This window comes from Spermophilus citellus, assembly GCF_964194105.1.
Source record: "Spermophilus citellus genome assembly, chromosome: 6".
In the NCBI taxonomy this organism is placed as follows: Eukaryota; Metazoa; Chordata; class Mammalia; order Rodentia; family Sciuridae; genus Spermophilus; species Spermophilus citellus.
The window spans coordinates 120,873,749-120,890,743 of NC_138187.1; the positions used below are offsets into that span (position 1 = coordinate 120,873,749).

At 34.6% G+C, this 16,995-nt stretch overlaps 1 protein-coding gene across 1 annotated transcript in view; it reads left to right on the top strand.

The window, feature by feature from the left end:
* USH2A (usherin) overlaps positions 1–16,995 on the top strand; it is a gene marked incomplete at its 3' end in the record, with an annotated part of 798,897 nt that overhangs the window by 258,796 nt on the left and 523,106 nt on the right. Inside the window, exons 20-21 of the mRNA XM_081297837.1 lie at positions 2,231–2,375; positions 16,033–16,263. Coding sequence (XP_081153963.1) covers positions 2,231–2,375; positions 16,033–16,263 — 376 coding nt within the window. The remainder of the gene's footprint in view (positions 1–2,230; positions 2,376–16,032; positions 16,264–16,995) is intronic.

Below are 16,995 nucleotides of genomic sequence, written 5' to 3' on the forward strand. Positions count from 1 at the left end.
TGAAACTAAGCTTCTTTGCTCCTTCCAGATTTTAGTGGAGAATCCTTTCTTGCTCTTTCCAGGTTTCAGCAGTTGCTTGTTCTACTTGGATTTTAGGGAAATAATTTCAATGTCTGCTTCTGTTATTATATCACCCTTCTTCTCTGTGGCTCTGTCTCCCCTGCCTGTTTATCCTCATTTCTCCTATAAAAGCTCCAGTCATTGACTTTAAGGCTAACGATAAATACAGGATAACTTAGCTATAACATCTGCAAAGACCCTCTGTGCAGAAGGCTACATTCTGAGATCTTCAGTGGCCATAAATTTTGGGAAGACACTCTTAGACCCACTAGATTTAATAGATTTGCCATTTTTCTAAGCCTTTTTAGTAAACAGAGCATGTAACAACATGAAATTTTATTTTATATATTAGATAGAAAAAAGAGTCAGCGATTTGTGATTTCTTGCTGTAGTTTTCCACTAGTTTGAACATGTTTGATTCATTGGCAACTCTCTTGTGATAAAATCCTAATTAGTACAATACACATCCTTTAAACTGTGTAGTCTGCCAGTCTGGCATGCCATAGTATTTAGGATAAATTTACAATTATAATTGATATTTGGTCTTTAATTGTTATGTTTTTTTTCTATATCTAGAACAATAAAGCAGCTTGGTGTTTTATTTTATTGTTTTTATTATTCTTTTGCTTTTTTTAGGTTTTCAAATTTTAAAGTCAATTCCTAGGCAAATACTTCAAGTTTGATTTATTATACTCTTAAAGGAAATTATCTAAAAAATACTCCAAATGTTGAACTTTATAATAATCTGTATTCATATTTATTTATTGAAGATCCATTTATTTGAAATATATTCATATCACTTAAAGACGGGGATATGTTCTGAGAAATGTATTGTTAGGAGATCCATTGTGCAAACACCACAAAGTGTATAAGAAGATGGTATACATCAATCACTCCACATGGTCTCTGGATACAATTGAGAAGTGTGGTGGACACAAGATATGTGAAGCTGCTTCTAGTGTTACACAGCACACTGCTTTATAGGAAAATTTGTTTTTATAAATAGAGAATTACACTCCAGTAATAAAATGTATGATATAGTAAATATGTAAAACAGTAACAGCCATTTGTTATCATACCAGTATTTTGTACTATACATAAGTGTGTGTACTATACTTTCATACCATTGGCAGCAGATTTGTTGACACTCGTGTCACCACAAACATGTAATTCTTTAAGCTACAACATGATAATGGCTATGACATCACAAGATAAAATATTTCTGTGTCATAGAAATATTTCAGCTCCATTATATCTAATGGTACCATAATCATACGCTGTCAGTCTGGTCCATTGTTGACCAAAACACCATTATTTGCCATGTGAATTTATATCTGTAGTCCTAAGAAAAATAACTTTATATTCATTGTTGGTGGTGTTCTGCTTTAATGACTTCTTTTCCTCAATATCATTCACATCCACAGCCTAAGCAAATTTACATAGTTCCTTTTGATCAATTGTAGTTATAAGGATAGGGGCCAATTCTCAGTGTTGGCGGTTTAATTACTTGTTTGTGGACTACAGAGTTCCTCTCTGTCTCCTTTGCCCAAATCTGCTATTTTCATTTGAAAGTGCATGATAAAGACATCATTTCAAAAAAAAAAATGTAACTTTGATCTAATCTGCATATGCTTGTTTATATAAGAAAGATAATTGAGAATTAACCTCATGTGGATACTCACTAATATATTTAATTGTTTTCCCTTTTTGTTCTTTGGCTTTTTTTCAGAAAATGATAGAATTGATTTAACATAGCGACATTGTTCTGTTCTGATGCCATCAAATAGCATGTGGTATTACTACACTGGGTTACTTTTGGCCAAGTCCCATGGTTTTGTTTGGACTTTTTCACAGTAACAATGACAATGTCACCATCTTTATCTCTACTATTGGTGACAATAACCATACCACCACGCTGCTTTATGAGGCAATAACTTGGTTTCCTCATTTATCCACTCAGGAACTGGATTATTACCTCATAAAACAGTGTGATTGTACAATTATCAATTAAATCCTGGCTTGTTGAGTCTCTTAAAAAAAAATCCCTTTTCCTAATAGTAGTTGGCCTTAATTCCTTGTGTCTGAATTCATGTAACTTTGCCTGGCAAGATTATATTTTTTGCACTGATTATATATTATCTGATTATTATTATTATGTTTTGTCTTGAAGCTGTTGCACACGGCTAAATCCCAAGACCTGTCTTATGTTGTAAAAGGACTAAAGCCTTATGGGATATACAAGTTTACTGTTTCTCTCTGCAATTCAATTGGTTGTGTAACCAGTGCTTCAGGAGCAGGACAAACTTTAGCAGCAGGTAAGCGAGTTTTAATGGCGATGTAAAAATAGATCATATATTTATAAACAAATATCTACAAACTTTCTCTGCTTTGGACTTAATATTTGCAGCCTTTGTCCCCTAAAGCATTCTTTTGCGAACTGATTGCTATCTACCTTAATATTTTTAAAACAAAAAAAAAATTAAGCTTAAGAGGTGCCTAGGAGCTGTGCCCTAAGAGCTACAATTGATTCTGAGTGGGAGAAGCTGCAGGGCTCAGCCACAAGCCTGGATCCTAGAATGTACAGTTAAGAGGAGAGCTCAGAAGGCTTCTTGGGAGGGCTTCAGCATACTTCTTCCCTCAGACCTAACATATGTTTTGTGGGGTTGGGTCTACCCACTCTTGTCCCATGGGGATATCCAGGAATTAGTGGGTTGCCTTCAGATCATGTTTTGTCCTTATTGGATAGGCAGGTGTTACTTATTATTTGATTTATAATTAATAAGCTCCTACATTTATGAAATTTAAAAAGAAACTTATTGTCAAGTACAATCCTTATCAGAAATAGTGTGGATCATTTTTGCCTGCTTCACTTTAGAACCATATGGATTTATATAAACTTTGATTATATGTGTCACTAATACCTGTATAATCCGATGACTTAGCATTCTTAGCATATTTGCAAATGAAAGGTTCTCTGTCAGCAATTCCATAAGGCTCAGTTTCTCTTGAAGAAGTGTCTAGAGGTAGAAAGGTTAAAAAACTTCTTGATATACAGATATAAACATCTATTTAAATCAAGTATCTCCTAGACCGCATTCCTAAATATCTTCATCCTTTTATTAGTAGGTATAATTCTATTGAGTTTTTCCCCCTCATTATGGCAAAACTTAAACTTGACTCAATTTATCTCACTCAAGTAATTTTGTTTATTCCAAATTTTCATTAATATGAATGACTGCCAAATTCCATGAAATCATGGTTTATCATCTCTGCAACTGAACTCTTTGTATATTTATACATCTAATCTTGATATATTTAAGATGTATGAAATACATATCAGGATGTATAAGTATATTTATAGAGTGCCTAGACTTCCTATAAGACTATTTTTAGACACAGTATTAAGGGTTACGGAGTATGAATAACACTCTTCTTTTTAAGGAATTATGACATAATTTTGGACAAAATTTGAAGGAATAATCAATTATGTAGACTGGATAAAGTGAAAGTAGAGTCTGAGAGCATACTAGAGACTCTTGTGAGTAGTGTTGGGATTGACAGCTCCCAACGTGACTGAGCAGAACTGTAATCTCAGCCTCTCGGGGTTATAGAATATTTAAAAGTCATTTAGTGTGCCTAGATAGCCAGTATCAATATATTCTTCATAACACTTCCTGCAGGTTTTGCTCAACCTGTGTCTGATACCTTTAGTGATAGGGGAACCCCTACCTCTCAGGTAAATTCATATCAATTTTAGTTGCCTGTTTTAAAAGTGGTTTCTTGAATTGATTGAAATTATCTCCCGGTGGCTTCTAATCAGCATTGTCATTCTATTTCCTTGAAAGGTGTTGTCAGTCTAATTTATCCTCCTCATGACATCACTCCCAGTGACATTTTCATAGCAATACTCCCCCTACCCAAATAGTCTCTCCTATAGGCCGCCCACCATGGTATGGCATCTGCACTTGCCTGCTGTGGTTTCTAGCACCCTGCGGGCACTCTCTGTTGGGTGATCTGGTTATGTTTTGTGGTGAGGATACTTTGGGACACTCCTCACCACTGGAGAGAACTAAAACTCATCTGTGCCCTCTTGATTCTTTCCCTAAATATTTTATCCTGAAAAATAGGACTTGGAAGTGTCTTATATTCTGTAAAAGACATGAGACATGGATGTTAGTTAGCTTTATAAAAAAAATAGTATATTCTTATATTTTTTTCATAGACTGAAAAGTACTTTTCACTTCTTTATGCTTAACTGTATTTTCAATTTTTATAATCTATTAAGGAGAAAATGAGAAACTTCTATGCAATGATTTGAATTTGGGTTCTGCCATTTAGAAGCTGGGTGACTTTGAGTGAGTTATATAAACCCCATACCTTAGTTTTCAACTCAAAAATTAAGATAGTGTATTTTGTATGGGTTTTACAAGAATTAGAAAATAATTAAATTATAAAATAATTAAAACAGTTCTCATTACAGTGTAAATTCTCAATAAAATTGGATATGATTGTTGTCATACTAATATTCAATGTTTTTATCAATGGATAAATGTTATGGAATTTCTAGCACTATCAAAATCAAGAAGCTTATTATGCAAGTTTAATTTTATAATAGTATAGAATATATGCAACAATGGAGACTTTTAAAACCAAGTCTATTGCAAAACAACCTTTAGGAAAAAAAATTCTGAAAGCATTTTATTATTTCTGCAAGAAGTAGATCATTATAATGTGCATTTCAAAAATTTGCCCCCAAACTACTAATTTCAAATTTATTATTTTCTGTACAGTTATTAATATGCCCTAAATAAGTCATTGTTAAATTTTCTTGTGACGGCTCTCAATCAGTGAGCATCTATGTATTATAGGGAATTCAAAGATAATCTATACAGTGCTGGGGTGGAGGAGTCAACACTTAACAAGTAGGATTAACACCATGGAAGGGCATGTTCTAAGATCTATCAGAAAGGCTAAAAGAAAGCTATAGGAACAGAAAATGGAATAAATGGTTTTGATTTGGGATATTGTAAATTGTCTCACAAAGTGATGCTAGAGATGGACTGAATGACTGGCAAAGATTTTTTCAAGTATTTACTAAACACAAATATGTTCCTGTCAGTATCTTAGAAGCCGGCACTGTCCCAGGTGCTGCTGTGATGAAAGCTGGGGTTAATGAAGACTTCTCTTACAATAAAATATAGAATAAATAAGAAGAAAGGGTGTGAATAGAGTCTGGTAATCTTTTCTAAGAGGCAATGATGAAATAAATCAGATGAGTAGAAGTGAAAATTTAAAAAAGGGAATGGAGTCCTATCATACAGAAGAAATCCATGGGTTGATAAAAGGGAAGACTAGAGGGTGATGGTAAATATGGTAGCCCTCTAATTAGGAGGGCCACAGCAGAAGCCAGAAAGTAAAGGATTGAGTAGTGGCAACAAAAGATGATGGGAAATTTCAGATGTGTGGTTCTTTGATTTTCACCAAATTTTTCCATCTACTCAGTTTCCATTAGAAAAAAAATTGCATTGACTTTTGTTTCCATTTGAAATCCTTTCTTTCCTAAAGGAGAAATTATTTTAGTGATTTTCTAGGGTAGGGTAGGAGTTGGTTTTTATTGTTCATTTGATTTTTATCTTTTGGGTTTGTTGTTGTTGTTGTCATTTATTTTATTCTTGTGCAAGGCATTCAACCTAGGGCAAAAGTTTGTTTTTAATCCCTTAGTATATTTTATGGGAACTCTCTGACCTTTGTCTTCCAAGAAGATAATAATGTCACTTACATGGCAGTAGAAGGGAAATAACTTGTCCTATACTTTATTGTACAATACGCCATTTTCAGGTAGCTTTTGGTCAGTGAAAAGGAACTTAGTTGTTTTATTTAATTATAAGGAAACCCCACCAAATATAGATTCAGTATCCTTCTCCCTCCTTTATTTACAGTAAGTGAGTAATTTTTTTTTCTAAAAATTTCCCAAGATTAAACATCTAGATAGAACTCATGGAAATTATGTCATAGAAATAAATGATGTGGATGCCTGTTCTTTTAAATAATCAACAAATTTGTAGTAGGAAAGGAATGAAAGTTGACTTGCAGTCTGATTCTTCCTGCTCTGTTGCTTCTAGTAATAACATTGTAAATGGGAGGTATATATTATTCCAGCAAACTTCAATGGACTTGAGGGAAGTTAAACTCTTAAATCTAATATAGTGATATGAGCTCATTATCAGAGATGAAAAGAGGCTAGCAACCATCCAAAATTTTTGAAAAAGAGCATTGCAAATTAGAAGTGATCTTTAGCCTTTTAGAAGCATTGAATCTTGGAAAAAAATGTTTCCTCAAATCTTGATCATAAAATCAAAAAGATATTTGTAAAGTTTTATCTGACTGTTTCATTAAAAACTTGGGAATTATAATTGGCTCTTTTTTGTTTTAAATATTTTATTCCTACTGCCTTTGATTAGAATGGGTCCATTGTGTCCCAGGTATTGTACTGCTCTCTCTTGGTTTTGATGCTAGTGACAAAGTCTGAGAACTGACTTACTGAAGGTGTTCTTCCAGGAATAGCTAGTGTCTCACCTTTGCAAAATCTCAAAATAGTGTCATTGCAGCTTCAGATTCGTTTCTAGTTGTATGAGTGTGAAGGTCTGATGAAGTGGGCCCTCTGAAATTTTTTATTACACTTTTTCTTAAAAATTACCCATTTAATTTAGGAAATTTGTTGTATTTTCACTTTTTTCAAACGGAGTCCACTTTAAACCTTCTTTTTAAGAAATTCCTTTTGGAGATTCATTCCTGACAGAATAACATGATATTTCTTTCACCTGTTATAAATTGACCTCTAATTCTCTGAGCTTAGGAGTGCCCATCTCCCATTAAGCAAATAATTAGTGGTGCATTAAGTTTTCACTCCAAATCCAAAGTGAAATGTATAGTCTGTTTGCCTCTGGGTTGAAAACACACATTGTTTTGCATGCAGGTACATAAGTCTTTTCATTGCGAATAGGACCCGGAGTGATTAAACAAGCACTCTTAATATGTTAATTTATAATTTTAATTACAACAATCTTGTATATATAGTCATTAGTGAATACTAATATAAATATTTTTCTACCTTTTTATTCATAATGCATAAACCAATCATCCAGTTACTTCTCTGAGGTTGCCTGTTTTCGCTTCATAATACAATCTTTGTTCTTAGTTATGAATGCATTTTGTTCGTTCCTGTCTTGAATAATCCCTCATTAAGCTAGTCACTTTCTGCTCCATGCTAAAAAGGAAAAATTATCATGCAAATGTGGCATGCCATATTAAAAAGCACATTACCAAACACTTTTGTTGCTGCCCTTCAATTAGTTTCCCTTCTTTGAATTTAATTCCATTTGTTGTTAAACTACTGACTTGATGTATGGACTCATGAATCTGAGGCTGCTGCCAAGAAAGTGGTGGGAAAAAAATCAAAGCCTCTTGGAAGAGCTGCAGAGGCGAGCTGAAATGAATTTGTTTCACCTTTGACAAGAACACTTGAACGGCACTGGAATCCTCTGATGATTCAACTTGGCTAATTATCCAATTATTTATTTCAAGAATAAAAGCAGCATTTTACAATTAGAGAAGTGTAAAGCAGCCTGAGAAATTTAGTAATGACAGATGACTTAAGTAACTTCTCAGATAAACAGTATCTGTGCAAAAACTTGTCTCACCATGTCTTCTCAGGCAGCAGTTCTTGTGTCTTAGCATCAGTGAAACTGAGTGCACGGAAGGTTTTTTGTTTGTTTGTTTTGCTCTTTCAACAGAAATTATTTTACACTCATAACCACCATGTCAAATTTCCTTGGCTCTTAAGCAACATTTAAGTTGTATTTCTCTTGATTAAAAGCTTTTGGTTCAAAGCAATACTTTTTAATTGCCTAATGATATAAGTCAGTTCTTAGGAAAGAACCGCACATTTAGGAGTTCATTTGCAATATAACTGAAAAATTCATTGCATGGCAGTAAAACAATTTACTGTTAATTACAAGGAGAAGAATTTGCTGTAGCATGCTCACAGATTGCCATGAATCATGCAGCACTCCTAGAGATTTATAACAGATGTGTAAGTGGGATGAATTAGCAGGGTTTAATAACAGAGACACAAATCATGCAGACTTCAAGGAGCTTTAATTGATATACTAGAATGTGACGGGCATGAATCACTCAGCCATTCAACAGCACTGTAACATATGGTCAGCTCAATATGCTGCATCTTAAATCGGTTGGTGAGTCGTTGGTTGTCCCATATGGTGGAAGCAATATATTTTTCATGATTAAAAAAAATACATCCATTTTTTAAAGAAATATGATTGCAAAGCATGTTTGTTATTGAACAGTCACCTGAATGCCAAATCGTTTTTTTCTTTATTGTTTTGCTTTTAAAATGATTCTTTTTAAAAAATATGGCAGCTTCCCAAAATAAATAGGAAATACTACTTGTAATACCAGATAGCTGGAGGCATTATGGGAACCAGATCTATGCTTGTTGGCACACTTGACCCCCAGCAAGCCTATAGAAAGCACTGCTGATGCTGTCTGTGATTGTCAGGGAAATCCTTCAGACTCAGGGATACTAAACAAAATCAAAGGATGATGTCACTTTTGGAGAGTTTAGGAAGCCCAGCGTGCATTGAATGGGTGATCTCTATTTAGCAGGGTAAGAAAGTGGCTGTGATAATGCTGTGGCCCCTAATGTTACAATTGGATGCACCATTTTATTACTGATTCCTTAATTAAATGTTCAGTCCTTCAGGAGCATTCAAAAAAATAAACACTGGCACACAATCACACAGACAGTAGCACTGGTTCCATGTCATTCATGAAGAATTATTTCAGCGTTTGAGCACAGGTATCCTGGTTGAAGACCATAACTGGTAGTGTGCAAACATGTTTTTATTGGAACTGGAATCTGGCAGCTTTCAGAAAAGCTTTTGCAGCATTAGTAAATCTGACAGACTTGAAAAAGGAATATTGCAGCCTTAGAACTGTGGCTGCCAGGATTTAATGTCAACAATTAAAATTTATTTTGATCCTTACCTAGTGTTTATTACTATTTGTATACACAACAGACCTTACTAATACAGAGATGCACTATTAGATGGAATTACCATCTGTTCAGAGTGAAATGCTGGCATCTGTCTTAGATGCTAAAACTAAAATGATATTATTTATAACAAAACAAAATTAACTGCTTTTTACTCACTGACTTTAATTTTGAGTGTGTAAATGTACCCAAGGAAAGTGTGTTTTTGTGAAATACATAATGACCTTGGTCATTAGATCTGCTTTTAGATACGAGACTTTGTCAGAGTGTCTATTGGCCTATTTGTCTTTGAGGAATGGCATTCAGAAATTAAATTTTAAAAACACAGTCTTAGTTTTGTAATGGACTATATGTGCATTCTATAATAAGGCATTAAAACAATGCAATTAAAATATGTAAAAATTGACTGAATCAGAGAGGCTCTCGTATGCAAAATATTTTGACAGATGTGCCCTAAAAACTGTAAGGAAAGAAATTAACCAGGCAAAAATTCATCTGAACAAAGTTGCTATAGGTCCCACAGTGACACCTTTAGGAAAATATAAACTGAATCTTCTCTGGTAGGCTATTTAAACTTTTCTCTCACACTGACATATATAAAAGATTTACATTCAGCACCTCTCAGGTTTTTTTTTTTTTTGAAAGCCTAAGTATCCTATTAAAAAAGGTCTCTAGCTTTTTGAAGTTAGAGAATTTGGAAGATCAAGGACAATGGTAGTTCCCATGCTGATGTTAGATCACTGATGGTACTTTCTGAGAAGCCAGACTTGAATTCTATATATCACAAAATAATAAATTGTGTGACACCAGCATTTAGTGCATGTACACAGTGCATTAACTGTAACTGTAGTACATTTATTTGTGCTGGAGGAGACTTGAAAATGATTAAAAAATCAATACTTTGCTGTCAGAGAAGCAAGTGTTACGATGCATTTAAGTAGTTAATTGCATAAACCCCATAAAAGCTTCAAGTTTGGGTAGCAAGGATGCCATAATTACAGTCCAAGCAACTACCTTTTATTAATGGTGGACTTTAGGGAATGGTGGTTGCTGTCATCACTGCTACTGTATATGCAGTTCAGAAATAATGGATCCCCTTCTCTCTTCACCTATAGGATGCTACTTAGGTACATGCAGATCATCAATTATCACCAAAATGGTAGTCTTTGTTTAACAAGCTCATTTAAGTTCTGTAAAAGTATTGCCTTTGTAGCCTTTCTTTATTTGAGGGAATACATAGACCAATCCTAACATTTGTATTTCATACTTGGGTAAAGAAACAGTGACTGAAAGCTGAAGGGAATAAGCCAGAGGGTTCCTGCCGGCTTCTTCAAGGACTAAGGAGATCAGTATGCCCCACACCCCTTTGTGGTTTGCAAACTGAGAAGCACTAGTTTTAAAATGTTCACTCATAAAATTTGAAACTAGAGATCCTAGACACAACCAGGTCTGTCACTGCTTAAAAAATGAGTTAACTGAGGAATAGAGAGATCAAATAATGGATTATTAGTCAATGTTCCTTAATTAGTGTCTTACAGAGCCAGTCTAGAACCTAAATTTTCTCCTTTTTCAGGTTAGTCTCATTGAGTGTATCTACTCATGAATATGATTAGTGAACAGGAAATGGCAAATATATTTTTTTCTCTTAAGTCAGAAAACAGATAGTCAATATGGCAATGTTGGGTGATCTCTGAGTTTGTGGGGGGAATCTTTCCCTCTTCTGGGTACTCATTAGTGAGCAGTTACAGCCGGGAACTTGTCAGTTGGGAAATCATGACCTCTTCACCTGGTTTTTTGTCTGCATCCTCATCCCAGCACCCTTGTGCAAGTATTCTGGCCCAGCAGTTTGGCAAATTGCATTTCTTGTCACAGTTCTACATCTTTGAGAAAGTCGAATTATTTCCTTTAGACAGGCGCCTAAGGTTGTGTTATGTTAATCTGCTCCCTATGTATCCCTGAAACATGGGAGGGCTAGTCACTTCTAGATTTCTGTTTTCATAATATTTTAACATAATGAATGACACAGTCATACAGTCTTCATAGACAACAAATTCTTCCCTGAAAACAAATGTAGAAATTCGATTACAAATACCTGTGTATCAGTAAGAGTGTCTGCCTAGTTTTTATCCTGTGATGCTCAAAACTCACACTACATAAATTTTGCAAGTGCAAATGTATTCGTTACAATATGCCATTAATCAGATTATAAAGTAATAAATGCTGCATAAAGAAGTAGATTACCAGAGCATTTTATAAAAGTATCTTTATAAATAGGAGAGATTGACTAGAAATTGGATTACAGAGCAACTGAGAAAAAAATTACAAGAACACTTTAATTTCATTCCAAGTGAAAGCAGACATCATATATTATTTTTTGAAATGATAGATATTGAGAATGCATTTTTATGTTTTACATTCATAATAGAATTTTCTAAGTAAATACAGATACATCTTAAATATAGGTAAATTGCTTTCTTCCACAATATGCAATTTGAAAGATGTGTTATTGGTTAGTAGTAATATTGCATTGTATTTGTATAGAAATTTGTTTTGTAAAACTAAAATAATCATGCATTTTTGTGGTAACAGATGTTATTGTCAAAATATTTTGCCCAAGATTTATCCTCATGTTGTTCATAGGAAAGCTTAGGCAGATATAAATTTTGTTATTTTTGTGAAATCTTTGCAGCATTGAAAATTTAAAAGTGAAATATAATTCTAAAAGTCTGCAGAGCCCTTCCTGTTATTTAATATTATCTCTTAATTTACTGTTTTATAATTAAGAAATGTTTAAAGACCATATTTATTTGTATCTATAATCCCTTTGCTTTTTTATAATCTAACAAATAGGCTTTCATTACCTCAATCTCTCTTGGTGATTCTGTGTGTATGTTGATGGTAGGGCTGGGCAGGGGGGCAGCAGGCCAGTCTAGTTTAACTGATTGACAACTTCACTTAATTCCTCCTTCTGGTCTTAGAGAAAAGAATGACTCAGTAGGACGCTCACCCTTTCAAACAGGCTTGGGTTGACTACTCCATCTGAAACTGTACAATACACCAGCTAGACTTTTAAAAAAAATTTCTTAAGGAAAAGGATAAAATATGTCTAGTTCAACTCATTCTCTAGAGTTGACTTCCTAAGAACAGTGTAATTGCTTGGTGAGACTATTCCCCTAGGAATTGAAGGAAGTGCTCCACAGCTTACTAGACTTTGAATAGTTGACATTAATTTGTGGACTGTCAGTGAAAGAGTGCCTTTATTGATTATAATCTTTTTGCCAAAATAAAAGCAAGTGCATGCTCTCACTTTTAGGAGGTTGTCTTTTAAAAAACAACTACAAAGTTGCTGGAATCCTTTTAGATTTTTGACTCTCAATTTATATTTCTGGTAAGAAGTGATAAGAAGTGCTATAGAATTCTGAATAGTATGGTGGTGCAGAACTTCATTGCTCTCCCCATTCAGTTAGAGTAAAGTAAAGTTGTATTGAATGTCAAACAAAGGTCACCTTGAGGACAAGAGTGCTCTTTTCAAACAAGGAAACTCTTCCATCATTAAAAAGTGCAGGAGGCCGATTCATGCTTCCTTTAAATATTCAGTTCAAATGAAATGAATCTCGAACATTTTCAGTATTAGGGAAAGTTCTATTGGGCTAGATGGTATTTTTCAAATTGAAAAGTTCAGCACCCTAGTCCCAGAACACTATTCAATTTCTGGAGTCCAGAAAATAGAAGAACTCAAAATATCATTTTTTGTGTTTCTAAAAAGTTAAAAATTAAAAATAAATTATGTAGTTGTTTCTTCACTTGCATATTTGAGCCCAGGACTGAAAAATCTTGGGCAGCCCTCTTTCTTTGGTTAAGCTCATAACCAAGGTAGCAATAAGCAGAGTGCTTAAGTCTAGGGCTTTGAAATCAGAAGGCTGCAGGCTGAGTTCTGCCTCTGTTCCTTCTCAGCTGTGTCCATTTAAGCAAGTTAGTTAATCTGACCCTAAGTTTTCTCTCCTATAACATGGAAATAAAAATAACACCTAATTTATAGCTTTCTTGCTCTGAAAATTCAATGAGATAATGGGCACAAGATGCAACAGAGTGGCCTGATGAAATTTTAATACAATGGTCGAATTCCAAACTCTGATGACAATCTTAGCGGGAGAAGAAGTTTCTGGATGGTTTATCTTTTTATTTTGTTTTGGATTATTTTGAAGTGGGATGACAGCTTGCAGAATGAAATCTTTAAGAACCCACTATTTAGCTGCTTTTTGGCACAGAATACTAAGATAAATCATGCATATAATTTATAGATTTATACATATATAAAAATATCACATGGGTTTCAGTGGCAGAAGATGAACAGAATTGTTAATTATCTTTTTAAGTTAATGAACTTTTTGTTCAGTGCCTTTTCTTCTTGACTAAAAGTTAAAATAGAATCACAAGTAATTATTTCTCTTTTAGAGAAAGCTGGCCAAAGTCTAAAAGGTAATACATAATAATTTAAGCTGTTTTAAGGTAGGTTTCCTTTCATGATTCCAGAGTTCTTATATTTATATCATTTTGATTTATGTTTATTGAAACAGGCCATGCCTCAGTGTCAATAAGGCTATGTTAACACAGGTCTAAATTAAAAGTTCACAGCCTTTTTAGGAGTTATTTTTAAGTAGGCTTGGTCTTCACTTTCACCTATCAAATCTAACCAACACACTTAGCATAAAAAAAAATCTCAGCCCACTAACTCAACTGTTCAAAGAAACAAAAAAATCAAAACACAAGCACATTAGCCACAATTTTCAGCAGCTCAGGTGATGCTCTTATTGCCTTTGTAGAGAAAAATCTTAATCTCTGTTTCTCTTAGAATTTCTTTGGAACTCCCAAGAATTGCCAGTGTCCCAGAATCTTGAAGCATACCCGGCCCCAATGTACTTGAGGGCACTGGGAACTTGCTGCTCCATGTCTGAGGTCACTGCTGATGACCAGGCACTGTTGCTTCAGGGACAGCAGTGCTCCTGACTGCTTCAGGACTTGAGGCTGCCCAGAGTCTGTTATGCCCTGGACCAGAGTTTGTCAACTGCTGACGTACAAATGCTCTATTTGGTTTTCAGAGTGGTATTCTACTTGTTCGTTTGTTTTTATTTATATCACTTCTAAGCTTGACAAAAATCAGGAAATTGTATATGAAATGGCTTTCTGACTGAAGAAGATATAGACTGGGCAAATAAGTGTATGACAAGATGCTCCACATCATATGTCTTGAGGAAAGTGAAAATTGAAACAAGGAGGCAGCACAACACGTTCCTTTCAATGGTCAAAATCTGGAACACTGACAAGACCAGGGGCTTTTGAGGATGTGGGGCAACAGGAACTCTCATTTATTGTTTGTGGGAATGCAGAATGGAACTTTGGAAGACAGCTTGACAGTTTCTTCCACAACTAAACGTTCCCTTACCATATGATCCAGCCATTCTGCTTGTTTGGAATTTCCCCAAAGATGTTGAAATATTGCATCCACACAAAAAGTTGCAAATGCATGTTTATAGCAGTTTTATGAATGTTGAAACTTTGGACTGAAGATAGTTTTTTCAGTAGATAAATAAATAAACTGTACATACAAACAATGGAGTATTATAAATATTATTAATATGGGTTATCAATCATGAAAAAAAATCTTACATGTATTTTAGTGAAAGAAGTAATTCTGAAAAGATTAAATACTGTGTGATCCCAATATGTAACCTTTTGGAAAAGGCAAAATAAGCAAATAAATATTTAAGAGAGTAAAGTGATGAATGGTTGATAGGGGTTAGTGATGGAGCATTAATGGCAGGCACAGAGGGATTTGGGGGCAGTGAAAACACTGTAGGATACTATAAGAATGGATACAGGTCATTACACTTTTGTTCAAGCCCTTAGAATGTACTAAACCAAGAGTGAATCTTAAGGTAAAGGATAGACTTTGTGTGATAATGATGTCCTATGTAGGCTCATCAGTTGTAATAAACCACTCTGGTGAGAGATACTGGTAATGAGAGAGGCTGTGCAGGGGCATGAGATATGTCATAACACTCTGTCCTTTTCTCTCAATTTTGCTGTGAATGTACAACTACTCCAAAAATTAAAGTCTTAAAAAAATTACTTTCTGACTCCTTAAAAAACAACAACAACAATAACAACAACAACAAAATGATCTCAGAGATGTGGGATCCTAGGTTCACTCTTCCTCTGTTACTCAATTGTTTTGCACAAATTAGTGACAGTTCACCCTGCCCAATTCTTCTCAGACCCTACACTCTGTCGTATTTCCCCAATATTCCATTTCAAACATGTGCTCACATAGCACATTGAATAGTTGTAGCACCTCTATGAATTGTAGCACCAAGTTACTGAAATGTTAAATCAAGGGACTCTGTCTTTTGTGATCAGAACTAGCCTTTGGCTGCAGGCCTCACTGGGGAATTCTGTAGCTCCTAGGTAAGGCAGCTCCCACTCAGCCAAAGGGAATTCTGAGAAGAAGGGGTCAGTCTATGAGCCATTGAAGGCTAAAAGGTGCAAAAGCTAAGGCAATGGAACACATACATGATAAATGAACTCTAGATGGGACATGAGCAGTGGCTACTATAATCTATTATTTATTTAGAAAAAAAATTGAGAAATTACTCTCAAGAAAAATTAATTTTGGAAGTTTTTGATTAAGAATTTTTAGTCATTTAAGTTGTGTTTAGTCACACTGGATATAAACCATGTTGTATTGTCAGTTCTTAGAACCATATAGATACTTGTGACCACAACTGATTGGATTTTGAGTGTAATGTACACAAGTGCATGCATTGTACATATGTGTGAATATTTGTGTCTAGAGATAGAAACCAGATTCTTGAATGTAACACAAATTTTCTAATATTTAGCACCTGCCCTCCTGAGGCCTCCTGTGGTTAAAGGAATCAACGGCACCACGATTCATGTGAGGTGGTTTCTACCTGAAGAAGTAAATGGTCCCTCTCCTCTATACCAGCTGGAAAGGAGAGAGTCATCCCTACCAGCTCCCATGGCCACCATGATGAAAGGAATCCGCTTCACAGGAAATGGATATTGTAAATTCCCCAGCACCACTCACCCAGTCGGTACAGACTTTACTGGTAAGAGTGTTTGACACTGCTTTATTTAAGAAGTGCCAAGTATGTTTTCTATTATTTTGGTGTTTTCCATTATTTTCATATCCCTTTACAATGAATTTTAACTATACCTATAGTAAAAATAGAAATACTAATTCAGTCTTCTTATAACCATACCCTGATTATGTCAATATGTCCATATTTTTAGCATTTTGGGGGGCAAAAAGTGAGGTGAGTTAAAGAAAAAAGCTGTAGAGAAGCAGCCTTATTGGATCAAAATATGTATGGGAGATGACTCTAAAACATTATTAAGACAAATATGTGCTTCTCAGAATATCATTTACTGAATCTTGGGGGCGAATAGGTTGAAGAAATGCCCCATAATATGTGAGCTTCTCGATGTATATCAGGTCATTAAAGCTGTCTAAAAAGAAAGATAAAGAACCTATTTAACTGTATCTGGGTAAACATTCTAACATATATTTGATGAAGTTTTTCCATTTCTCATTTCCTTTCTATTTTTAGTGAAACAACTATTAATATCCCATGTTTTGTGGAGTACATTGTAGGAAAACTAATTTCGGGGAAAAGAATCTTCTCTGGACCAGGACTATGGTAAAGCAAGGGAGGCTCTTGGCTCAGGCTCAAAATTTTAAGGCACTAAAAACCCCTGGACTAATAAAAATAATATTTTAATGAAACATTTAAAGATGAAAACCAATGTAAAAAAAAATGCACAAGAAAATCTAAACAAAA